The following is a 19,997-nucleotide window of genomic DNA, read 5'->3' as shown; positions in this document are numbered from 1 at the left end:
ATATATAAAGTCCCAGTTTTTGCTTTTCTCTTCCTCTCTTAGTAATAAGAAAATAGTACACACACAAGACTTAGAAGGTGAAAGCAGGACCATAGAAAAAATGGGCAAAAAAAGAAAAAAGATATAGGTAGTTATAGATACAAAGTCAACCCATATCTGTGACTCTGGGAGAACTACTTCCATTTCCAGTGAAGGGGGGTGGGGACACAGAACTCTGACAGTGGGAGTGGTGTGGAATTATGACCCTGCTATGATTTTGTAAATCAATATTAAATCACTAGTATATTATACATATATTAATATATAGTCACATACATGAGTATATATGACTCTATATATGAACAATATATTGGGGGGTTGTTTTTTTATATTTTCCCTTTTGTTGCCCTTGTTTTTTATTATTGTTGTAGTTATTGTTATTATTGATGTCATTGTTGTTGGATAGGACAGAGAGAAATGGAGAGAGGAGGGGAAGACAAAGAGGAGGAGAGAAAGATAGACACCTGCAGATCTGCTTCACCACCTGTGAAGCGACTCTGCTACAGGTGGGGAGTCGGGGGCTCAAACTGGGATCCTTACGCTGGTCCATGCACTTTGTGCTACGTGCGCTTAACCCGTTGCACTACCACCCAACTCCCTATATATTGTTTTAATGAGAGACCTCACTGTCTTTTTTTTTTTTTTTTTTTGTGCCAGGGATCAAATCCAGCATCATGGGGCTATGTGTTGGCGCACCTGATTGAGTGCGCAAATTACAATGTGCAAGAACCCGGGTGCAAGTCCTGATTCCCACCTGAAGGGGGAAAGCTTCACAAGCTGTGGAAAAGTTTCACAAGTTGTGAAGCAGTGCTGCAAGTTTCTCTCCCTATCTCTACCTCCCCACTCAATTTCTGTATCTATCAAAAAAAAAAATTAAGTCTAGGACCTCATACCTACAAAATATGTACTGTAACACTAAGCCACTTCTCTGACCTCACACAGCCTGTTTCCTACTGTTCAGGTGGGTGTCAAGTTCTCTCCCCCAGGCCCTCTGATAATAGGTTTTGCTTTTCCAGCTTCTGAGACATTCCTAACAGGAGCTCACTGTGTCCCATCCAACTTTCTTTTTATGCACCACTGGTGAATGGAGCCAGGCTCTTGCATATATGAAATACTGCTGCACATTCTCCCAGACCTAACTTTTCTTTTGAAAGTGGAGGTATTTTATTGTTTGTTTTGTTTCTTCTTCTTCTTTTTTTTTTTTTGACCAGAAAACTGCTCCATTCTAGCTTATGGTTGTATGGGGACTGAACCTGGGACTTTGGAGCTTCAGGCATCAGAGTCACTTTACATAACCATTATGTTATCTACCCCTGCCCTTTTTTCTTTTGAAAAAGGGAAGGGAAAGACATCACAGCACAGCTCCGCCATCCATAGAGTGTCCCTAATGCCATCCAGTGTGATACCAGGACTCAAAACCAGCACCAAGTGGATGGCAGGACATGCACTCTTAACTGTATAAGCTATTTCCCAGTCCAACTTTACCTCTCTCTCTCTTTTCTCTTGTGCCTCCAGGATTATTGCTGGGCTCTGTGCCAGCACTAGGAATTCACTGCTCTTAGCAGACATTTTTTCCGTTTTTTATTGGATAGGACAGAGAGAAGTTGAGAAGGGAAGAGAAGGGAAGATAGGGAGAGAGAAAGAGGGGCTGGGTGGTGGCACACCTGGTTGAGCACACACATCACAATTCTCAAAAACCCAGGTTCAAGCCCCCGGTCCCCAGCTGCAGGGGGAAGGCTTCACAAGTGATGAAGCAGGGCTGCAGGTGCCTCTCTGACTCTTTTCCTCTTTCCTCCTTCCTCTCAATTTCTGGCTGTCTCTATCTGATAAATAAAGAATTGCTATGCACTACGCTCCAGCAATAGCACTGCTGGCAATAAAAATAAGTAAATAAATAAATAAATAATAAACACCTAGGCAATCCAAAGAGAAAGGGGTAGGATTGCATATCAAAGATATTAATGTCAAGAATTGGTAAGGTGGGGAGTCAGGTGGTAGCACAGTGGTTAAGTGCACGTGGCGCAAAGCGCAGGGACCAGTTAGGATCCTAGTTGGAGCACCCTGCTCCCCACTTGCAGGGGAGTTGCTTCACAGGTGGTGAAGCAGGTCTGCAGGTGTCTATCTTTCTCTCCCCGTCTCTGTCTTCCCCTCCTCTCTCCATTTCTCTCTTTCCTATCTTAAAAAAAAAAAAAAGTGGTAAGGACCTTTAAATTCTCTTAGCTAAATAATTCTCTATTAAATGGAAAAGAAAGAAGCTTGTGGAATTTTCGTGAACAAGCCCTCCACCTCTTCCCAGAGCCAGGAGTCACATTTTTTTTTTTTTATTAGCTAGCCTCTTAGAGAGCGGTTTGGAGGGCGTGGCTCCTGGAGCACAGATGTTGCTGCCTGGTGAGTTGCTTCACTTTTTTTGCAGATGGTCAGTGGGATCCTGTGATCTCTGGATCACCACTGCTGAATGTAATTTGCTGACTGAGAGAAAAGAGGCAAATAGATTAATTAGTTAGTTTGGTGCCAGCTGGAACATTGCATTAAACTCTTTGTAGCCAAGTAATTAAAGTGAAATGTAGCAACCCAGTGCTCATCCTAAAAGGACCCACATCAGTTTCACTTGTTCTTTGTACCTGTGTCAGAAAAACATTTCCAAAGGGTATATGTTTTATCTTATTCTCTTCATGAATTACAGTCTTGGATTTAATAGCCTGCAATGAGCCAGACTTTCAGCTAAGTACTACGGATGACTTTCCTTTTTAATCTCCACATCTAGCCCTATTGAAACCTTTATTACAGAGGTAGTATTATAATGTTCCTTAATGGAACAGTTGAGGTTCAGAATTTAAATCACTACTATAGTGATCCTAAGACCCACAGCTTCTGACCTCAGTACTTGCCTGATGTCTGCTCCAACTGCCTCGATTTTATCAGCACTTTTAATTTTATTTCATTTTATTGAGAGATATACGGAGGGAAAGGTACAGAAAGATCTGAGCATTGTTCACCTCTGACTTATTTATGATAGTGTTGGGGATTAAACCTGGGTCCTCAGTGTCTCAGGCATGAAAGCCTTTTGCAGAACATTATGCTGTCTCCCCATTCCCCATCAACACGTAAAATGCACCCCCTTCACAACTTGGAAGGTCACACAATGCATTAAACTCTCAACCATGAGGTCCTGAGTTCAGTCCCCAGTCCCCAGCATCACATGGGCCAGAGTGATGTTCTAGTTCTCTTCCCCCATGCACTAATAACAATCATTTAAAATATTTATTTGATAGGACAGAGAGAAACTAAGAGGGAAGGGGGGAGAGGAGATGAGAGGAGAGGAGGGGAAAGAGAAAGACACCCACAGCACTACTACACCACTCCTGAAGCTTCCCCCTGCAGGTAGGGACTGGAGGCTTGAACCTGGGTACATGGTAACATGTGTGCCCAACTAGGTGTGCCTCCCACAGTCTTTTTTTTTTTTTTAATTGCCACCACCTGGATTACTGCTGTGGCTTAGAGCCAGCGCTACAAAGCCATTACACCCTCTGACCATTTCCAACTCCTTCTCTTCCCCTCTCTTCTTTCTTTTTATGAGATCAGACAGATAAAAATTATGAAGGAGATGGAGATAGAGAGGGAGTCAAAGAGAGACACCTGAAGACCTGCTTCACCACTTCGGAAGCTTCCCCCCTGCATGTGGGGAGCAAGAGCTCTGACATGGATCCTTGTGCATGGCAACATATTCACTCAGCCAAGTGCACACTGTAAGTGTGTGTTTCTTCTCAGGAACCTGTACTATCTTCCCAGATAGATCAACTCCTCCATTTATGCTTAGTGTCAAGCATCAGGCCGTAGATAGCTAGGCAGTTTTATGGGGGCAAGCAATAAGAAATAGACCATCCAGAATTGAGTTTGAATTGCAGACTCAGGGCAGGGTTATGCAAAGAGACTCGCATGCCTAAGGCTCCAAGATCCCAGGTTCAACCCCCTACACCACCATAAGCCAGAGCTGAGCAGCACTTTGGTAAAAGATAAAAAAAAAAAAAAAAATGAATTGCAGGGGAGTTGGGCAGTAGCACAGGGGGTTAAGTGCATGTGTTGCCAAGCACAAGGACCGGCACAAGGATCCGGGTTCCAGCCCCCGGCTCCCCACCTGCAGGGTAGTTGCTTCACAAGCGGTGAAGCAGGTCTGCAGGTGTCTATCTTTCTCTCCCCCTCTCTGTCTTTCCCTCCTCTCTCCATTTCTCTCTGTCCTATCCAACAAGGATGACATCAATAACAACAACAATAAAAAAAAAAACAAGGGCAACAAAAGGGAATAAATAAATAAATAAATATTTTTTCAGTGAATTGCAGACCTAACCCTCCACCCCCATTCCACCAAGAAAGTGTCTCTAGACTCTGAATGCATTTTTTTTTAACCAGAGCACTGCTCAGCTCTGGCTTGTGGTGTGGGGGACTGAATTTAAGACTTCAGCACCTCAGGCATGAAAGTCTCTTTGTAGAACCATTATGCTGTAGCCCCTGAATGCATTTTTTTTTTACTCCAGGGTTATCTATTGCTGGGGCTCAGTGCCTACACTATGAATCTACTGCTTCTGGAAGCCATTTTTCCCATTTTGTTGCCCTTGTTATTGTTGCCATTGCTGCTGCTGCTGTCAGGTAGCACAGAAAGAAATTGAGAGAGGAAGGGAAGAGAGAGGAGGAGGAGAAAAAGAAAGACACCTACAGACCTGCTTCACCTCTTGTGAAGCAACCCCTCCCCTGAAGGTGGGGAGCCGGGGGCTCTAACCGGGATCTTTACGCCAGTCCATGGGCTTCGTGCCATGTGTGCTTAACTCATTGCACCACCACCCGGCCCCCTGAATACACTTTTTATAAGACAGAAATTGAGTGGGGGATGGGAGATAGGCAGAGAAAAAGATACCTGCAACACTGCTTCACCACTTGTGAAGCTTCTTCCTTACAGATGAGGACTGGGGACTTGAACCTGGGCCCTAGTGCCTAGTAATGCATGCACTCAACCATAGTGTACCACCACCACCTAGCCCAGACTGAATGCATTTATTTCTTTTTCTTTGTTTCTTTTTTTTTTTTTTTGACTCCAGGGTTATTGCTGAGGCTTGGTGCCTGCACTACGGACCCACTGCTCCTGGCAGACATCGTCTTTCCATTGTTGTTTTTACTGTTGTTGTTGCTGCCGCTGTTGTTTGATAGGACAGAGAGCAAATGAGACAGAAGGGGAAGACCAAGAGGGAGAGAGAAAGACTCCTACAGACCCACTTCACTACTTGTGAAGCAACCCCCCCCCATAGATGGGGAGTCAGAAGCTCAAACTGGGGTCCTTGGACTTCGCATTATGTGCACTTAACCGCCCGGCTCCCCTGAATGCATTTCTATACTAACACTCTCTCAAGCACACAGCATGTTTATCTGCCTTTTATACACTCACTGTGAGTCGTGAGATCTTGGTTTGTTGACTTGAAGTCATTTGGTTTGATTTCCTGAAACCTGATGAAACAAAGCACACATTACACAACTGGCAGTTACTGAGAATGGAACATGGCAGACCTTGATTCTACAATGTGTCAGGGACAAGCAGCAGCTCCCTACCTGGGGCAAGGGCACTGCCTAAGCTCTCCAGGAAATTCTCAACTAAGAAGTGGTACTGTTGAGTTCCTGTTTCAGACCTCATAGGGTTGGATAGATCTGTTGCTAAGCCTTTAATTTATCTCCCACTCCTCTGTCAACCTCCTCCTGCAGAGAAGGGTCAGACAACTCCTCTGTTACTCTCTGCAGAAGTTGGCAGGCTTTTTTGCAGCCCTAGGTTGGTAAGATTCCACTCACAGAAAGTGAGCCCCAAGGCTCAGGGGTGGCACACCTGGTAGAGTATACACATTATAGTGTACAAGGGCTCAGGGTTCAAGCCCCTAGCCCCCACCTGCAGGTTCTGAGTGGTGAAGCAGTGCTGCAGGTGTCTCTCTCTCCCTCCCTCTGATTTATCTCTCTCTATCCAAAATAAATATAACAATACATTTTTAGGGGCTGGGTGGTGGCACACCTGGTTGAACACATGTATTACAGTGTGCAAGGACCTGGGTTCAAGCCCCCGGACCCCACCTGCAGAGGGAAAGCTTTGCGAGTGGTGAAGCAGTGCTACAGGTGTCTCTCTGTCTCTCTCCCTCTCTCTCTCCCTCTCTATCACCCCCTTCCCTCTTGATTTCTGGCTGTCTCTATCCAATAAATAAATAATAAATTTTTAAAAATTTAAAAAAAGAAAGGGAGTCCCCTAAGCAAATGCCAGTGGTGCTATGGAGTGTTCAAGTCAAGAAGACAGAGTGGCACATGCAATTCTGGACTTTAGGACTGAGATGAGAGCGAAAGGCTCTTTCCTCATTGCTTCCATCAAGCATCTGACTTACTAGGGTCTTGAGGGATGTTCTTCCCTCCTTGGGATCTATTGCTGTTAAAGTAGTTGGCTTGCTCTCCAGTGCACTGAGTTTCCACTGAGCCAAACTGGGGCCCTGACCTTTGAGTCTCCTGAAGAGTGTTCGTGAAGGTGCACGGTCTGAGAAGGTCTTGGGCATTTAGTTTCATTTGCTGTGGTGGTGGTGCTGGCTGTGACTGTACTGGTAGCTTCGATGGTGACTGTTGAGGTGGCAGCTGGGTCTGCACTGATGGCCCTGGTTCCTGCTGACACTCCTGAGACACATGGGTTTTTTTCTCAGATTGCTACTTCTCCTCTTGGCAAGAATCCCAGGGCAAATGCTAGCTTCCTTCCTCCCCACTCAACCATCTGACAAAGACCAAAGCAAGCAAATCTAGAAGCAGACTTGGCCAGATGTTGTCAGTTTCCTGGAGTTGGAGACTGAGGCAAAAACCTGGACTAATTCTCTACACCCTCCGCCAAATCCAAGAATTGTTTCTGGACAGGGGTAGATATCATAATGGTTATGCAAACAGACTGTCATGCCTGAGGCTCCAAAGTCCCAGGTTCAATCCCCTACACCACCATAAGCCAGAACTGAGCAGTAGTACCTCCTGGAATAGCCCCTTCCTAGGAAACAGCAACCTATAATTACCTATCTCCTAGCTTGGGAGGTATACTCAAAACAGTTTTCAGTGCTGAGGTATAAAAAATAACTTCTGGGAGTCAGGCTGTAGCGCAGCGGGTTAAGTGCAGGTGGCGCAAAGCACAAGGACCGGCATAAGGATCCCAGTTCGAACCCCGGCTCCCCACCTGCAGGTGAAGCAGGTCTGCAGATGTCTTTCTCTCCTCCTCTCTGTCTTCCCCTCCTCTCTCCATTTCTCTCTGTCCTATCCAACAACGACGACAACAACAATAATAACTACAACAATAAAACAACAAGGGCAGCAAAAGGGAATAAATAAATAAAATAAAAAATATTTAAAAATAAAAAATAAAAAAATAGTAACTTCTGGGCTGGGGAGACAGAATAATGGTTATGCAAAAGATTTTCAAGCCTGAGGCTCCAAAGGCCCAGGTTCAGTCCCCAGCACCACCATAAGCCAGAGCTGAGCAGTGCTCTGGTAGCTCTTTCTGTGTATCTTTCTATCTGTATCCCTCTTTCACTAAAAATAAATAAAATAACTTCTGGGAGTTGGTCAGTAGCGCAGCGGGTTAAGCGCACGTGGCACAAAGCGCAAGGACCAGCGTAAGGATCTCTGTTCGAGCCCCCGGCTCCCCACCTGCAGGGGAGTTGCTTCACAAGCAGTGAAGCAGGTCTGTAGGTGTCTTATCTTTCTCTCCCCCTCTCTGTCTTCCCTTCCTCTCTCCATTTCTCTCTGCCCTATCCAACAATGACGACATCAAGAACAACAATAGTAACTACAACAATAAAACAACAAGGGCAACAAAAAGGGAAAATAAATATTTTAAAAAATAAATAACTTCTTAGTGACTCAGGAGGTGGTGCAGTGACTAAAAGCACCTGGACTTACAAGCATGAGGTTCCTATTTTGATTCCCCAGCATTACATATGTTAAAGATATCCTGATTGTCTCTCCTCTAACATAAATTTTTTAAAATATTTATTTATTCCCTTTTGTTGCCCTTGTTATTTTATTGTTATAGTTATTATTGTTGTTATTGATGTCATCGTTTTTGGATAGGAAAGAGAGAAATGGATAGGACAGAGAGGAGGGGAAGACAGAGAGGGGGAGAGAAAGATAGACACCTGCAGACCTGCTTCACCACCTGTGAAGCGACTCCCCTGCAGGTGGGGAGCTGGGGGTTCGAACAGGGATGCTTATGCCAGTCCCTGCGCTTTGCACCACCTGCTCTTAGCCTGCTGCGCTACCGCCTGACTCCCATAAATGCTTTTTTAAAAGGTGGGGGGTTTAAAACAACAAGGGCAACAAGAGGAAATTAATTAATTAAAAATTAAAAAAAAAAAAACTCTTCCAAATAAATCTTAAAAAAAAAAAAAGATGGGGGTGGGGAAACTGAATGGCTGTGCATCTGGTTGAGCGTAAGAAGAAACAGGTGGGGGGGTCAGGTGGTAGCGCAGCGGGTTAAGCACACATGGAGCTAAGCGCAAGGATGAGCGTAAGGATCCCAGTTCCAGCCCCTGGCTCTTCACCTGCAGGGGGGTCGCCTCACAAACAGTGAAGCAGGTCTTCAGGTGTCTATCTTTGTCTCTCCTCCTCTCTCTCGATTTCTCTCTGTCCTGTCCGACAACAATAATAACAACGATAAACAACAATGGCAACAAAAGGGTAAAAACAGCCTCCAGGAGCAGTGGATTCATAGTGCAGGCACCGAGCCCCAGTGATAACCCTGGAGGCAAAATAAATAAATAAATAAAAATAAAAGAAACAGGTGAAACTAACTTTAGTAAAATTTGTTCAACCCAATGTTGGCATTCTTCGTGTTGGTTTGGCCCCCTTCCCCCGACCTCTGAGAGAAATGGTTTGGCCCTTGCTAGTCCGTCCGTCCGTCCGCCCGCCCCCCCCCCCCCCCCCCCCCCCCCCCCCCCGCTTTCTCATGGCCCAGTATGCTAAGGACGTCCAGAGTCCCAGCAGCAGTAGCAGAGGGGAAATGATGGAGAAGCACATGGTGTGGTGATTTGCCTGTTCGTTAATAAAGATTAAACTGCAGCTTCTCAGCCCAGCCGTGTGTCCCCGAGTCTGTCTCTGTCTACCGCCGCAACGCTAGCCTGGCCTGCTGGAGCCCCCGAACTTTAACAACAACCCAATATATCTATAGTTCTTTGCCTTTTCTTTTTTTTTCTTTTTCACCAGAGTACTGCTCAGCTCTAGCTTACAGTAGTGCTGGGGATTGAACTTGGAACCTGTGGTATCTCAGGCATGACAATCTTTTTGTATAAACATTATACTAGCTGTCTCTTTAACCCAATATATCTGAAATATGTAATCAATATGAAAATGTTGATACTTCTTATATTCTTTGTTCTTGTACCAAATCTACAAAGCCCAGCATGTATTTTATCCTTAATTGCACATCTTAATTTGGATACCACATTTTCATAAAAAAATATTTTAGGGGGTCCGGGCAGTAGTGCAGTGGGTTAAGCATACATGGTGCAAAGAACAAGGACCGGTGTAAGGATCCTGGTTCAAGCCCCCGGCTCCCCACCTGCAGGGTAGTCGCTTCACAAGCGGTGAAGCAGGTCTGCAGGTGTCTGTCTTTCTCTCCTCTCTGTCTCCCCTCCTCTCTTTCTCTCTGTCCTATCCATCAACGATGACATCAAGAACAACAACAATAAAACAACAAGGGCAACAAAAGGGAATAAATAAATCTAAAAAAGAAATTTTAAAAAACAACAAATAAGTAACAAAGATAGTTTTTGTTTTTTGACCAGAGCTCCGCTCAGCTCTAGCTTATGGTGGTACAGGGGATGGAACCTGGGACTTTGCAGCCTCAGGCATGAGATGGTTTACATAACATAATGCTATCTACCCCTGCCCACACTGACAAATATTTATCAAATGTGTTTTATCGGGAGTCGGGCTGTAGCGCAGCGGGCTAAACGCAGGTGGCGCAAAGCACAAGGACCGGCATAAGGATCCCGGTTTGAACCCCGGCTCCCCACCTGCAGGGGAGTCGCTTCACAGGCGGTGAAGCAGGTCTGCAGGTGTCTATCTTTCTCTCCTCCTCTCTGTCTTCCCCTCCTGTCTCCATTTCTCTCTGTCCTATCCAACAACGACAACAACAATAATAACTACAACAATAAAACAACAAGGGCAACAAAAGGGAATAAATAAATAAAATAAATATTTAAAAAAAACTAAAAAGAAATGTGTTTTATCAGGGCCAAGTGGTGGCATTTCTAGTTGATCGCACATGTTACAATGCACAAAGACTCAGGTTCGAGCCCCCGTTCCCACATGCAGGGGGAAAGCTTTGCGAGTGGTGAAGTAGTGTTGCAGGTGTCTCTCTGTCTCTCTCTTCCTCTCTTCTTCTTTTTTTTTTTTTTGTACAGTGATCTTGGGTGATCATTGACTCTTTTTTTTATATTTATTTATTTTCCCTTTTGTTGCCCTTGTTTTTTATTGTTGTAGTTATTATTGTTGCTGTTATTGATGTTGTTGTTGGATAGGACAGAGAAATGGAGAGAGGAGGGGAAGACAGAGAGGGGGAGAGAAAGATAGACACCTGCAGACCTGCTTCACCACTTGTGAAGTGACTCCCCTGCAGGTGGGGAGCTGGGGGCTGGAACCGGGATCCTTAGGCCAATCCTTGCACTTTGCGCCACGTGAGCTTAACCTGCTGCCTTAACACCCCACTCACTCTTTTTTTTCCCCCCTTTTGTTGCCCTTGTTGGTTTTGAATTGTTGTTGTTATTGTTGTCGTCGTTGTTGGATAGGACAGAGAAATGGAGAGAGGAGGGGAAGACAGAGGGGGAGAGAGACAGACACCTGCAGACCTGCTTCACCAGCTGTGAAGCAACTACCCTGCAGGTAGGGAGCCGAGGACTCAAACCAGGATATTTACACCGGTTCTTGTGCTTCAGGGCACATGCACTTAACCCACTGTCCTACCGTCCAACTCCTTTTCTCTCCCTATCACTTCCTTCCCTATTTCTTTTTTTTTTTATTATTCCCTTTTGTTGCCCTTGTTGTTGTTGTATATTGTTGTTATTGTTGATGTTGTTGTTGTTGGATAGGACAGAGAGAAATGGAGAGAGGAGGAGAAGACAGAGAGGGGGAGAGAAAGATAAGACACCTGCGGACCTTCTTGACCACCTGTGAAGCGACTCCCCTGCAGGTGGGGAGCCAGAACTCAAACTGAGGTCCTTGCGCTTTGCCCACCTGCGCTTAACCCACTGCGGTACCACCCGACTCCTTCTCTTTCTCTATTTCTCACTGTCTCTATCCAATAAGTAAAGATAATAATAAAAATAACTAAAAATAAAATGTATTTTATTACCTGAGAGAAGACACAGTGAATAAAGAAAACACTGGCACTCTCAAGCATGCGTCTGGAGTTCAACCCCCAGCACTGTGTGTTGCCAGAGTGATACTCTGGTTCTTTCTCTCTACCTCATTAATTAAATAAATCTTGGCCAGGGGTTATAGAACAGTGGTTATGCAAAAAGATTTTCACAAGCACCAAGGACACTCATATAGGCTTCAGCCTAGTACAAAAACAAAACCAGTGGTCCGGGAGGTGGTGCAATGGATAAAGCATTGGACTCTCCAGCATGAGGTCTTGAGTTCGATCCCTGGCAGCACATGTACCAGAGCGATGTATGGTTCCGTCTCTCTCTCCTGTCTTTCTCATCAATCAATCAATAAATAAAATCTTTTTTATTTTTAAAAACATGTTATGCATGTACAAACTATTGTATTTACTGTTGAATGTAAAACATTAATTCCCCAGTAAAGAAATAAAAAAAACAAAAACTAAGTCAGCCCAATGTACACACAGTTCATTCATAAAATGTTGAAGGGGGACTGGGTGGTGGTACTCTTGGTTGAGTGCATATATTATCATGCACAAAGACCTGGGTTCAACAGTGACCCAGGAATCTGTACCAACTGTTAATATTCCTACTTCAGGAGGTTGAGTGCACACGCTATGATTCAGGTTCAAGCCCCCTGTACCCACCTGCATGGGGGAATCATGAAGTTGTGCTGCAGGTCTCTCTCTCCCTCTCTTTCTTTCTTTCTCTCTCTCTCTCTCTTCCTATCTCCCACTCCCCTCTTAATTTCTCCCTGTCTCTATTCAATAAACATTTTAAAAATTTTGAAATACTTTGTCTTCCTCCTACCCCCAGCAAAATGACATTCTCCAAATAGTAAAAGATTTCCTAAGAGTCTAACTTTCCTCCCCATTCTCTTTTTTTGGAAGACCCCTAGTGACTGTGGTTCCTCCTATGTACCTGCTGCTGCTGCTGCTGCTGCACCAAACATTTCCTCCGGTCCAAAGCCATCTGCCTGCGACGGGCCTCCCAGTGATACGCACTACCCATGATAGTAGGGGCAACACAAGGCCCCAGACCAGGGGTGAGGGCAGTAGGCTGTCACTGCCTCAACCACCTGTCTCCTTTCACCCCAACTCCATTATCCATAACCAGAACCACCTCATAATGTGGCCACTACCTGGGCAACTGGGCAGCCCCTCCCCACTCACTCCCCCACCTTGGAGAGAAGGGAGATGTTCTTCCCAAACTTCCTAGGAAACTCAGGGTCCCAGTCTTGAAGAATATGCCTTATGAACCCCAAGATCAATTCTGAAATTGACCTGATTTTCTCAGATATATATTGCACTTTTTAATGAGTCAGAGATAGAGAGAGAAAGATACAGACAGACCAGAGAACTTCTTAGCTCTGGTTTATGGTGGTGCTGGGGATTATACCTGGGACCTTAAAGCCTCAGGCATGAAAGTCTTTTGCATAACCATTATGCTGTCTCCCCAGCCCTCTCTGGTTTCTTTTTCAGTTATTAATGAGAGAGAACCAAAGAACCACTCTGGCACATGTGATGCCTGATATCAAACTCTTGACCTCATGCAAGTCCGGTGCTTTAGCCTGTATGACACCTTCCCAGCTGTTCTTTCTGGTTTTTCCACCATTCTTCTGAGGATTTCAGCATCTTCACCTGGCTCTCTGGGCCTTCTGTAGAATCAAAAGTGTATTATTACCCTCTTCACAGAGCTAACTAAGGATTAAATGAATTAATGAATGGTAAATGTACAAGACAAAGAATAAATTGTTCAGTTAGTGCAGTCCAAGAGGTGGCACAGTAGATAGAGCATTGGACTCTAGAGCATGAGGTCTGGAGTTCAATCCCAGCAGCACATGCACCAGAATGATGTCTGGTTCTCTCTCTCTGCCTATATTTCTCATTGATAAATTAAATCTCATGGGAGTCAGGTGGTAGCGCAAAGAGTTAAGCGCACGTGGTGCAAAGCGCAAGGACCGGCACAAGGATCCTGGTTCAAGCCCTCGGCTCCCCACCTGCAGGGGGTTCGCTTCACAGGTGGTGAAGCAGGTCTGCAGGTGTCTATCTTTCTCTCCTCCTCTCTGTCTTCCCCTCCTCTTTGCATTTCTCTCTGTCTTATCCAACAACGACGACATCAAAAACAATAGCTACAAAAACAATAAAAACAAGGGCAGAAGTAGGTCAGTAGTGCAGCGGGTTAAGCGCATGTGGCCAAAAGTGCAAGGACCAGCAAAGGATCCCGGTTCGAGTCCTCGGCTCCCCACCTGTAGGGGAATCGCTTCACAGGAGATAAAGCAGGTCTGCAGGTGTCTATCTTTCTCTCCCCCTTTCTCTCTCCCCCTCCTCTCTCCATTTCTCTCTGTCCTGTCCAACGACTTCATCAATAACAACAACAAGAAAACAACAAGGACAACAAAAGGGCCAAGTGGTGGCATACATCCCAGTGCACAAGGTCCCAGGTTCCAGCCCCTGGTCCCCGCCTGTAGGGGAAAAGCTTCACAAGTGGTAAGGCAGGGCTGTAGGTGTTTCTCTGTCTTCCTCTCCCTCTCTATCTCCCCCACTCTTCTCAATTTCTCTCTGTCTCTATCCAATAATAAATAAATAAAAATATTTTTAAAAAATACTTGGGGAGTGGAGCAGTAGCGCAGCTGGTTAACCACACGTGGCGCAAAGGCCCGTGTAAGGATCCCAGTTCCAGCCCCAGGCTCCCCAACTGCAGGAGAGTCGCTTCACAAGAGTGAAGCAGGTCTGCAGGTGTCTATCTTTCTCTCTGCCTCTCTGTCTTTCCCTCCACTCTCCATTTCTCTCTGTCCTATCTAACAACGATGCCATCAATAACAACAACAATAACTACAACAATAAAAAACAAGGGCAACAAAAGGGAAAATAAATATTTTTTAAAAATCTGCCTTGCAGAAGCTAAAAGAGTTAACCTTGGAAGTTGTACTCTTTTATCAGACAATGCTGAACAGAAGTGGGAGGGCGGAAGTAGTGTGGCTAGAGCACTTTACTTTTTCTTTTTTCTAATTTTTTTTTTTTTGCCTCCAGGGTTATCACTGGGGCTGCTCCTGGAAAAAAAATTTTTTTTCCCATTGTTGTTGTTGTTGCTGCTGCTGCTGTTATTGGATAAGACACAGAAATACTTCACAGGTGGTGAATCGGGTCTGCAGGTGTCTATCTTTCTCTCCCCCCTCTGTCTTCCCCTCCTCTGTTCATTTCTCTCTGTCCTATCCAACAATGATGACAAGAATAATAACTACAACAATAAAACAACAAGGACAACAGAAGGGAATAAATTAAATAAATAAATATTAAAAAAAGAAAGAGAGAAATCAAGAGAGGAGGGGGAGACAAAGAGGGAGAAAAGAAAGATAAGACACCTGGGAGTCAGGCGGTAGTGCAGCAGGTTAAGCGCATGTGGCGCAAAGCACAAGGACTGGTGAAAGGAACCCGGTTCGAGCCCCCAGCTCCCCACCTACAGGGGAGTCACTTCACAAGCCGTCTATCTTTCTCTCCCCCTCTCTGTCTTCCCCTCCTCTCTCCATTTCTCTCTGTCCTATCCAACAACAACGACATCAATAATAAAACAAGGGCAACAAAAGGGAATAAATAAATATTTTTTTAAAAAAAGAAAGATAGGGAGTCTGGTGGTAGCACAGCGGGTTAAGCGCACGTGGCGCAAAGCGCAAGGACCCGCATAAAGATCCTGGTTCGAGTCCCCGGCTCCCCACCTGCAGGAGAAAGTTGCTTCACAGGTGGTGGAAGCAGGTCTGCAGGTGTCTATCTTTCTCTCCCCCTCTCTGTCTTCTCCTCCTCTTGCCATTTCTCTCTGTCCTATCCAACAACGACGACATCAACAACAATAATAACTACAACAACAATAAAAAACCAAGGGCAACAAAAAGGAAATAAATAAATATTTAAAAAAAAGATAGATAGACACATGTAGACCTACTTCACTACTTGCAAAGTGACTTCCCCTGCAGGTGGGAAGCCAGGGGCTCAAACCGGGATCCTTGCACTTTGCCTATGTGCCCTTAACCCGGTGCGCTACTGCCCTGGCCAGAGCATTTTAAACCAGTGATAACTGAGCTGAAGGCCAAACAGGCCAGCTGCAGTTTGTTTTTGTTACAGTTTGTTTTTGAGTGAGTATTCTTCCTCTGATGTGGGATGGCCACAAGAGGGGCACTCCAGATCTGCTTTTGTTCTCCTGAGTATATGATGTAGTGAAAAAGATCAATTTCCCTATAGATTAATAGTATTTGCTAGGTGTCCTATATCCTAGATTTAGTTCTGCCAGAGTAAGAAGGGACAAAATAGGGTCTTGGTGGCCTGTTCTTCACCAATCTGTAAAAAATCAAGAAACAAGAATAAGAAGTTACTGTCCCTGTTAATAAAGGCTGGCACGTGGTATCCTAAAAGAGGGTGCCAAGCCTTAGGCCCAGAGAAGAAATGAGATAATGGAGAAACTGTGTTCTGCCAGCTATAGATTCCAGGGTTCTCAAAGATTGCCAGACCTCTGTACATGTCTATAGGTGACTCAGGAACAGATCCTGTCAGCTGGAGCAATGCCTGAAGAAGCCTTTCAGGAGATAAAGAGACTGCTGTTTAGTACTCCAGCCCCAAGACTCCCAGACTTGAAAGATTCCCACTTATTCATCCATGAGAAAGGACACATTGCCCTGAGAGTGCTGACCTGAACCAGATGTTAACAGTGTTAAACAGACTAGGACATACTAGGTTCTTCTTCTTCTAGCGTTTGCCCTTCTTCCGTAGCCAGTCAACAGCGTCAGGTTGAGCCTGATGTAAAGTTTCGAGACCTCCTTTGAATCTGGAGAGGTGGCAGTCGTTGACTATGTGGGTCATTGTCTGTAGCTGCAGGGGCAGTTCGGGTCATCTCTGGCTCCCCAGCGATGGAACATAGCGGCGCACCGACCATGGCCTGTTCGATAGCGATTGAGGAGGACCCAATCATAACGTGCTAGGTCAAAGCCGGGTTGACGCTTGCAGGGGTCTGTGATGAGGTGTTTGTTCTTTACCTCAGCTGTCTGCCAACTCTGTTTCCAAGAGTCTGGAACAGAGAAGTTCGGTGTAGGTGTAGGGGACCAGATTGGGTGACGAGACGTCAAGCGTTGGACAGGGTGGGCGAAGATATCCGCGTATATTGGCAGGTCCGGTCGAGCGCAGACGTGAGAAATGAACTTAGATGATGCCGCATCCCGACGAATATCTGGCAGGGCGATGTTGCTAAGAACTGGCAGCCATGGAACCGGGGTGGAACGGATGGTTCCAGAAATTATCCTCATGGAGGAATATAATTTGGAATCGACCAAGTGGACATGAGGGCTACAAAACCATACTGGGGCACAGTTTTCTGCAGTGGAATACATACTAGGTAATAGCCTGCACCTCAGCTGGGCCTGTGTTTGAGGGCATCTGTAAGCAGTTCTTTTTTTTTTTTTTGCCTCCAGGGTTATTGCTGGGGCTCAGTGCCTGTACCACCAAATCCACTGCTCCTGGAGGCTAGTTGTTTCCCTTTTGTTGTCCTTGTTTTATCTTTGTTATGGTTGTTATTGTTATTGTTACCATTGTTGTTGTTGTTAGGACAGAGAGAAATGGAGAGAGGAGGGGAAGACAGAGAGGGGGAGAGAAAGATAGACACCTGCAGACCTGCTTCACCACTTGTGAAGCAACTCCCCTGCAGGTGGGGAGCCTGGGGCTTGAACCGGTATCCTTATGCCAGTCCTTGTGCTTTGACACATGTGCTTAATGCGCTGCACTATCACCCAACCCCATAAAAGTTCTTACACTCAACAGGGTCATAGCTTTATCACTCCAAGAATGGGTCTGAGGACATCCTTGTGCATATGTCTGACCTCGAGAGAGAGGATGCTAGGTATAGAAGCAGACCCCTTAGCACACTGCAGAGGCAAGAAAGGGGCCATGGGGGACTGGCAGTAGAGCAGCAGGTGCGAAGCCCAAGGACCAGCGTAAGGATCCCAGTTCAAGCCCGGGCTCTCTACCTGCAGGGGGATCACTTCACAAGCGGTGAAGCAGGTCTGCAGGTGTCTATGTTTCTCTCCCCCTCTCTGTCTTCCCCCCCTCTTTCAATTTCTCTGTCCTATGCAACAACAACAATAACAGTAACAATAACAACAACAACAAAATGGAAAAGATGGCTGTCAGGAGCAGTGGATTCATTCATATTGTGGCACCGAGCCCCAGTAATAAGGGAAAAAAGAAAAAAAGAAAAGGGGCCAAGGACAGCAGACACACTGTGGTTCCTGTTTGGCTGTCCACAGACCCTTCTCAGTCAGCATTGGCTCTGAACTCCAAATTGATATCTTTTCCTCTCCCCTTGCCATGCTGAAGCCTGACATCTCCATTCCCTGAAGAAGACGAGGTGGTGCAGTGCATAAAGTATTGGATTCTCAAGCATGAGGTTCTGAGTTCAATCCCTGAAAACACATGCACCAGAGTAATGTCTGGATATATATATCTATATATATCTATATATATATATATATATATCCCTATCATACTCATTAAAAATAAAAAATATTTTAAAAAATAATTTATTCATAAGAAAGAGAGAAAGAACCAGACATCACTCTGGTGCATGTGCTGCCAAGGATTGAACTCAGGACCTCATGCTTGAGACTCAAGTGCTTTATCCACTGCACCATCTCCTGGACCACTCTCTCCCTCTCTTTCTCCATTTCCTCTCCATTTCTGGCTGTTTCTATCAAATAAATAAAGATAATTTTTTAAATTTCTAATATAGGCTGAGAGCATGTCACAGCACCCCTAACAGTGGAGAGTGCAAATGGAGCACAATGGGGGATGGAATAGCTCACATTTCACCACAAGAGAGCACCCGGATTCTAGTCCTCACATTCACACAGGTGTACGACACACATGGAAGCTTCACAAAGATGACAGCATGTTGCTGTGGTGTTTCTCCTTTATTAGGAATTAAAAAGAAGAAGAAACAAAAAGCCTGCCAGAAGTAGCAAAGTTACAGATGTCCAGCTGGTGGGAGGAGGAGCTGTCCCATCAAATCTTTGGGCTCTGGTCCTGGTGACAGGCTCTTATAGTTTTATTTGTTTACCAAAGCATTGCTCAACTCTGCCTTTATAGTAGTACTGGTAGTTGAATCTGGGAACTTGGAGCCTCAGGCATATTAGTCTTTTGTATGAGCATTTTTTAATATATGTAATTTTTATTTATAAAAAGGAAACACTGGGGAGTCGGGCGGTAGCTCAGCGGGTTAAGCGCGCGTGGCGCAAAGTTCAACGACTGGCATTAAGGATCCCGGTTTGAGCCCTCAGCTCCACACCTGTAGGGGAGTCGCTTCACAAGCGGTGAAGCAGGTCTGCAGGTGTCTTTCTCAGCCCCTCTCTGTCTTCCCCTCCTCTCTCCATTTCTCTCTGTCCTATCCAACAGCAAATGGCACCAGTAACAACAACAATAACTACAACAATAAAAAAAAAAAAAAACAAGAGCAACCAAAGGGAAAAACAAAATATAATTTTTTTGCCTTAATAAGCAATTTTTTTAAACTTATTTCTTTATTGCGGAATTAATGTTTTACATTCAACAGTAAATACAATAGTTTGTACATGCATAACATTCCCCAGTTTCCCATTTAACAATACAACCCCCACTATGTCATTTATCATCCTTCATGGACCTGTATTCTCCCCACCCACCCTCCGCAGCGTCCCAGTTGCTGCGCCCCGCGCCTGGCGTCGCTCCCAGCGCCCAGCGCCAGGCAGGGTCGCGGGACAGGACTCAGACGCCTTTGGGCCTCCCATTCTGCCCCACGGAGGTGACGGCTCAGGGAGCGCCAGGGGCCTTCTCCGGCCCGCAGAACGCTGCACCCCGACTCGCTTCCCCAGCTCCCGGAGCCCTCCCCTGCTCAGGGGCAACGCAGGCGCCTCTCTCGCAGCGCGGAGCAGCCCCCAGAGGCAGCGCCAGACCTCGGGGCGGGGCGGGCGTGCAGCAGCCCCGCCTGCCTCCGCGGGAAAGGGCGGGGCGTGCATTGGTAGAAATAAGAAATTGCCCCTCAGTCGGGAATTGTCTAACTCAAGTTCACTTTCCCAGGTTTGTTATGAAAGCAGGTCTGTGCAGACTTGTGAGGGCCTGGAGGAGTCTGTGGAGACACCGCGGCGCCGAGCCTTTCCCGGAGCGTGAGTCGACTGACTCACCGTGATCTGAAAGCGGGTGACCGGAGGAGGGCGGCAGCAGGGCGAGGGCGCGCAGCATCGCTTCTCGGCCTTTTGGCTAAGATCAAGTGTAGTATCTGTTCTTATCAGTTTAATATCTGATACATCCTCTATCCGAGGACATTATATTAAATGGATTTTTGGAGCAGGGAGTCGGAATAGGGGCTTGCTCCGTCCGCTCCACGCATCGACCTGGTATTGCAGTACTTCCAGGAACGGTGCACCCCCACTGGGGAGAAAACTCAAGTCGAAGGAAAGCTCCCACAGGCATGCTAGTGCCAGCCCAGCCCACACTCTTGCGCGTAGGGTCACCACTG

The 19,997-nt window shown here is 45.8% G+C and overlaps 1 protein-coding gene and 1 non-coding gene across 3 annotated transcripts; one reads left to right on the top strand and one right to left on the bottom strand.

Annotated features, from left to right (window-relative positions):
• Positions 1–2,338: 2,338 nt before the first annotated feature.
• Positions 2,339–12,538, bottom strand: CCDC200 (coiled-coil domain containing 200). Of its 2 annotated transcripts, none has more exons than XM_060203444.1 (4): positions 12,390–12,538; positions 6,444–6,720; positions 5,474–5,532; positions 2,339–2,508 (listed from the first exon to the last, which is right to left on the bottom strand). In XM_060203444.1, the coding sequence occupies exons 1-4, from the start codon at positions 12,477–12,479 to the stop codon at positions 2,482–2,484; spliced, it is 453 nt and encodes a 150-aa protein (XP_060059427.1). In that variant the 5' UTR covers positions 12,480–12,538; the 3' UTR covers positions 2,339–2,481. The 2 variants fall into 2 exon arrangements, with proteins under 2 accessions (XP_060059427.1, XP_060059428.1); XM_060203445.1 differs by having other exon boundaries at positions 6,551–6,720; positions 12,390–12,537.
• A 7,180-nt stretch (positions 12,539–19,718) lies between these two features.
• Positions 19,719–19,909, top strand: LOC132542174 (U2 spliceosomal RNA). The gene has a single exon (XR_009553296.1). It is a non-coding gene; the product is annotated as a U2 spliceosomal RNA (small nuclear RNA).
• Positions 19,910–19,997: the final 88 nt, after the last annotated feature.

This window comes from Erinaceus europaeus, chromosome 12, assembly GCF_950295315.1.
Source record: "Erinaceus europaeus chromosome 12, mEriEur2.1, whole genome shotgun sequence".
Classification (NCBI taxonomy): Eukaryota; Metazoa; Chordata; class Mammalia; order Eulipotyphla; family Erinaceidae; genus Erinaceus; species Erinaceus europaeus.
Note: the sequence above shows the minus strand (reverse complement) of the source record. Positions and strands in the feature narration are given on the sequence as shown.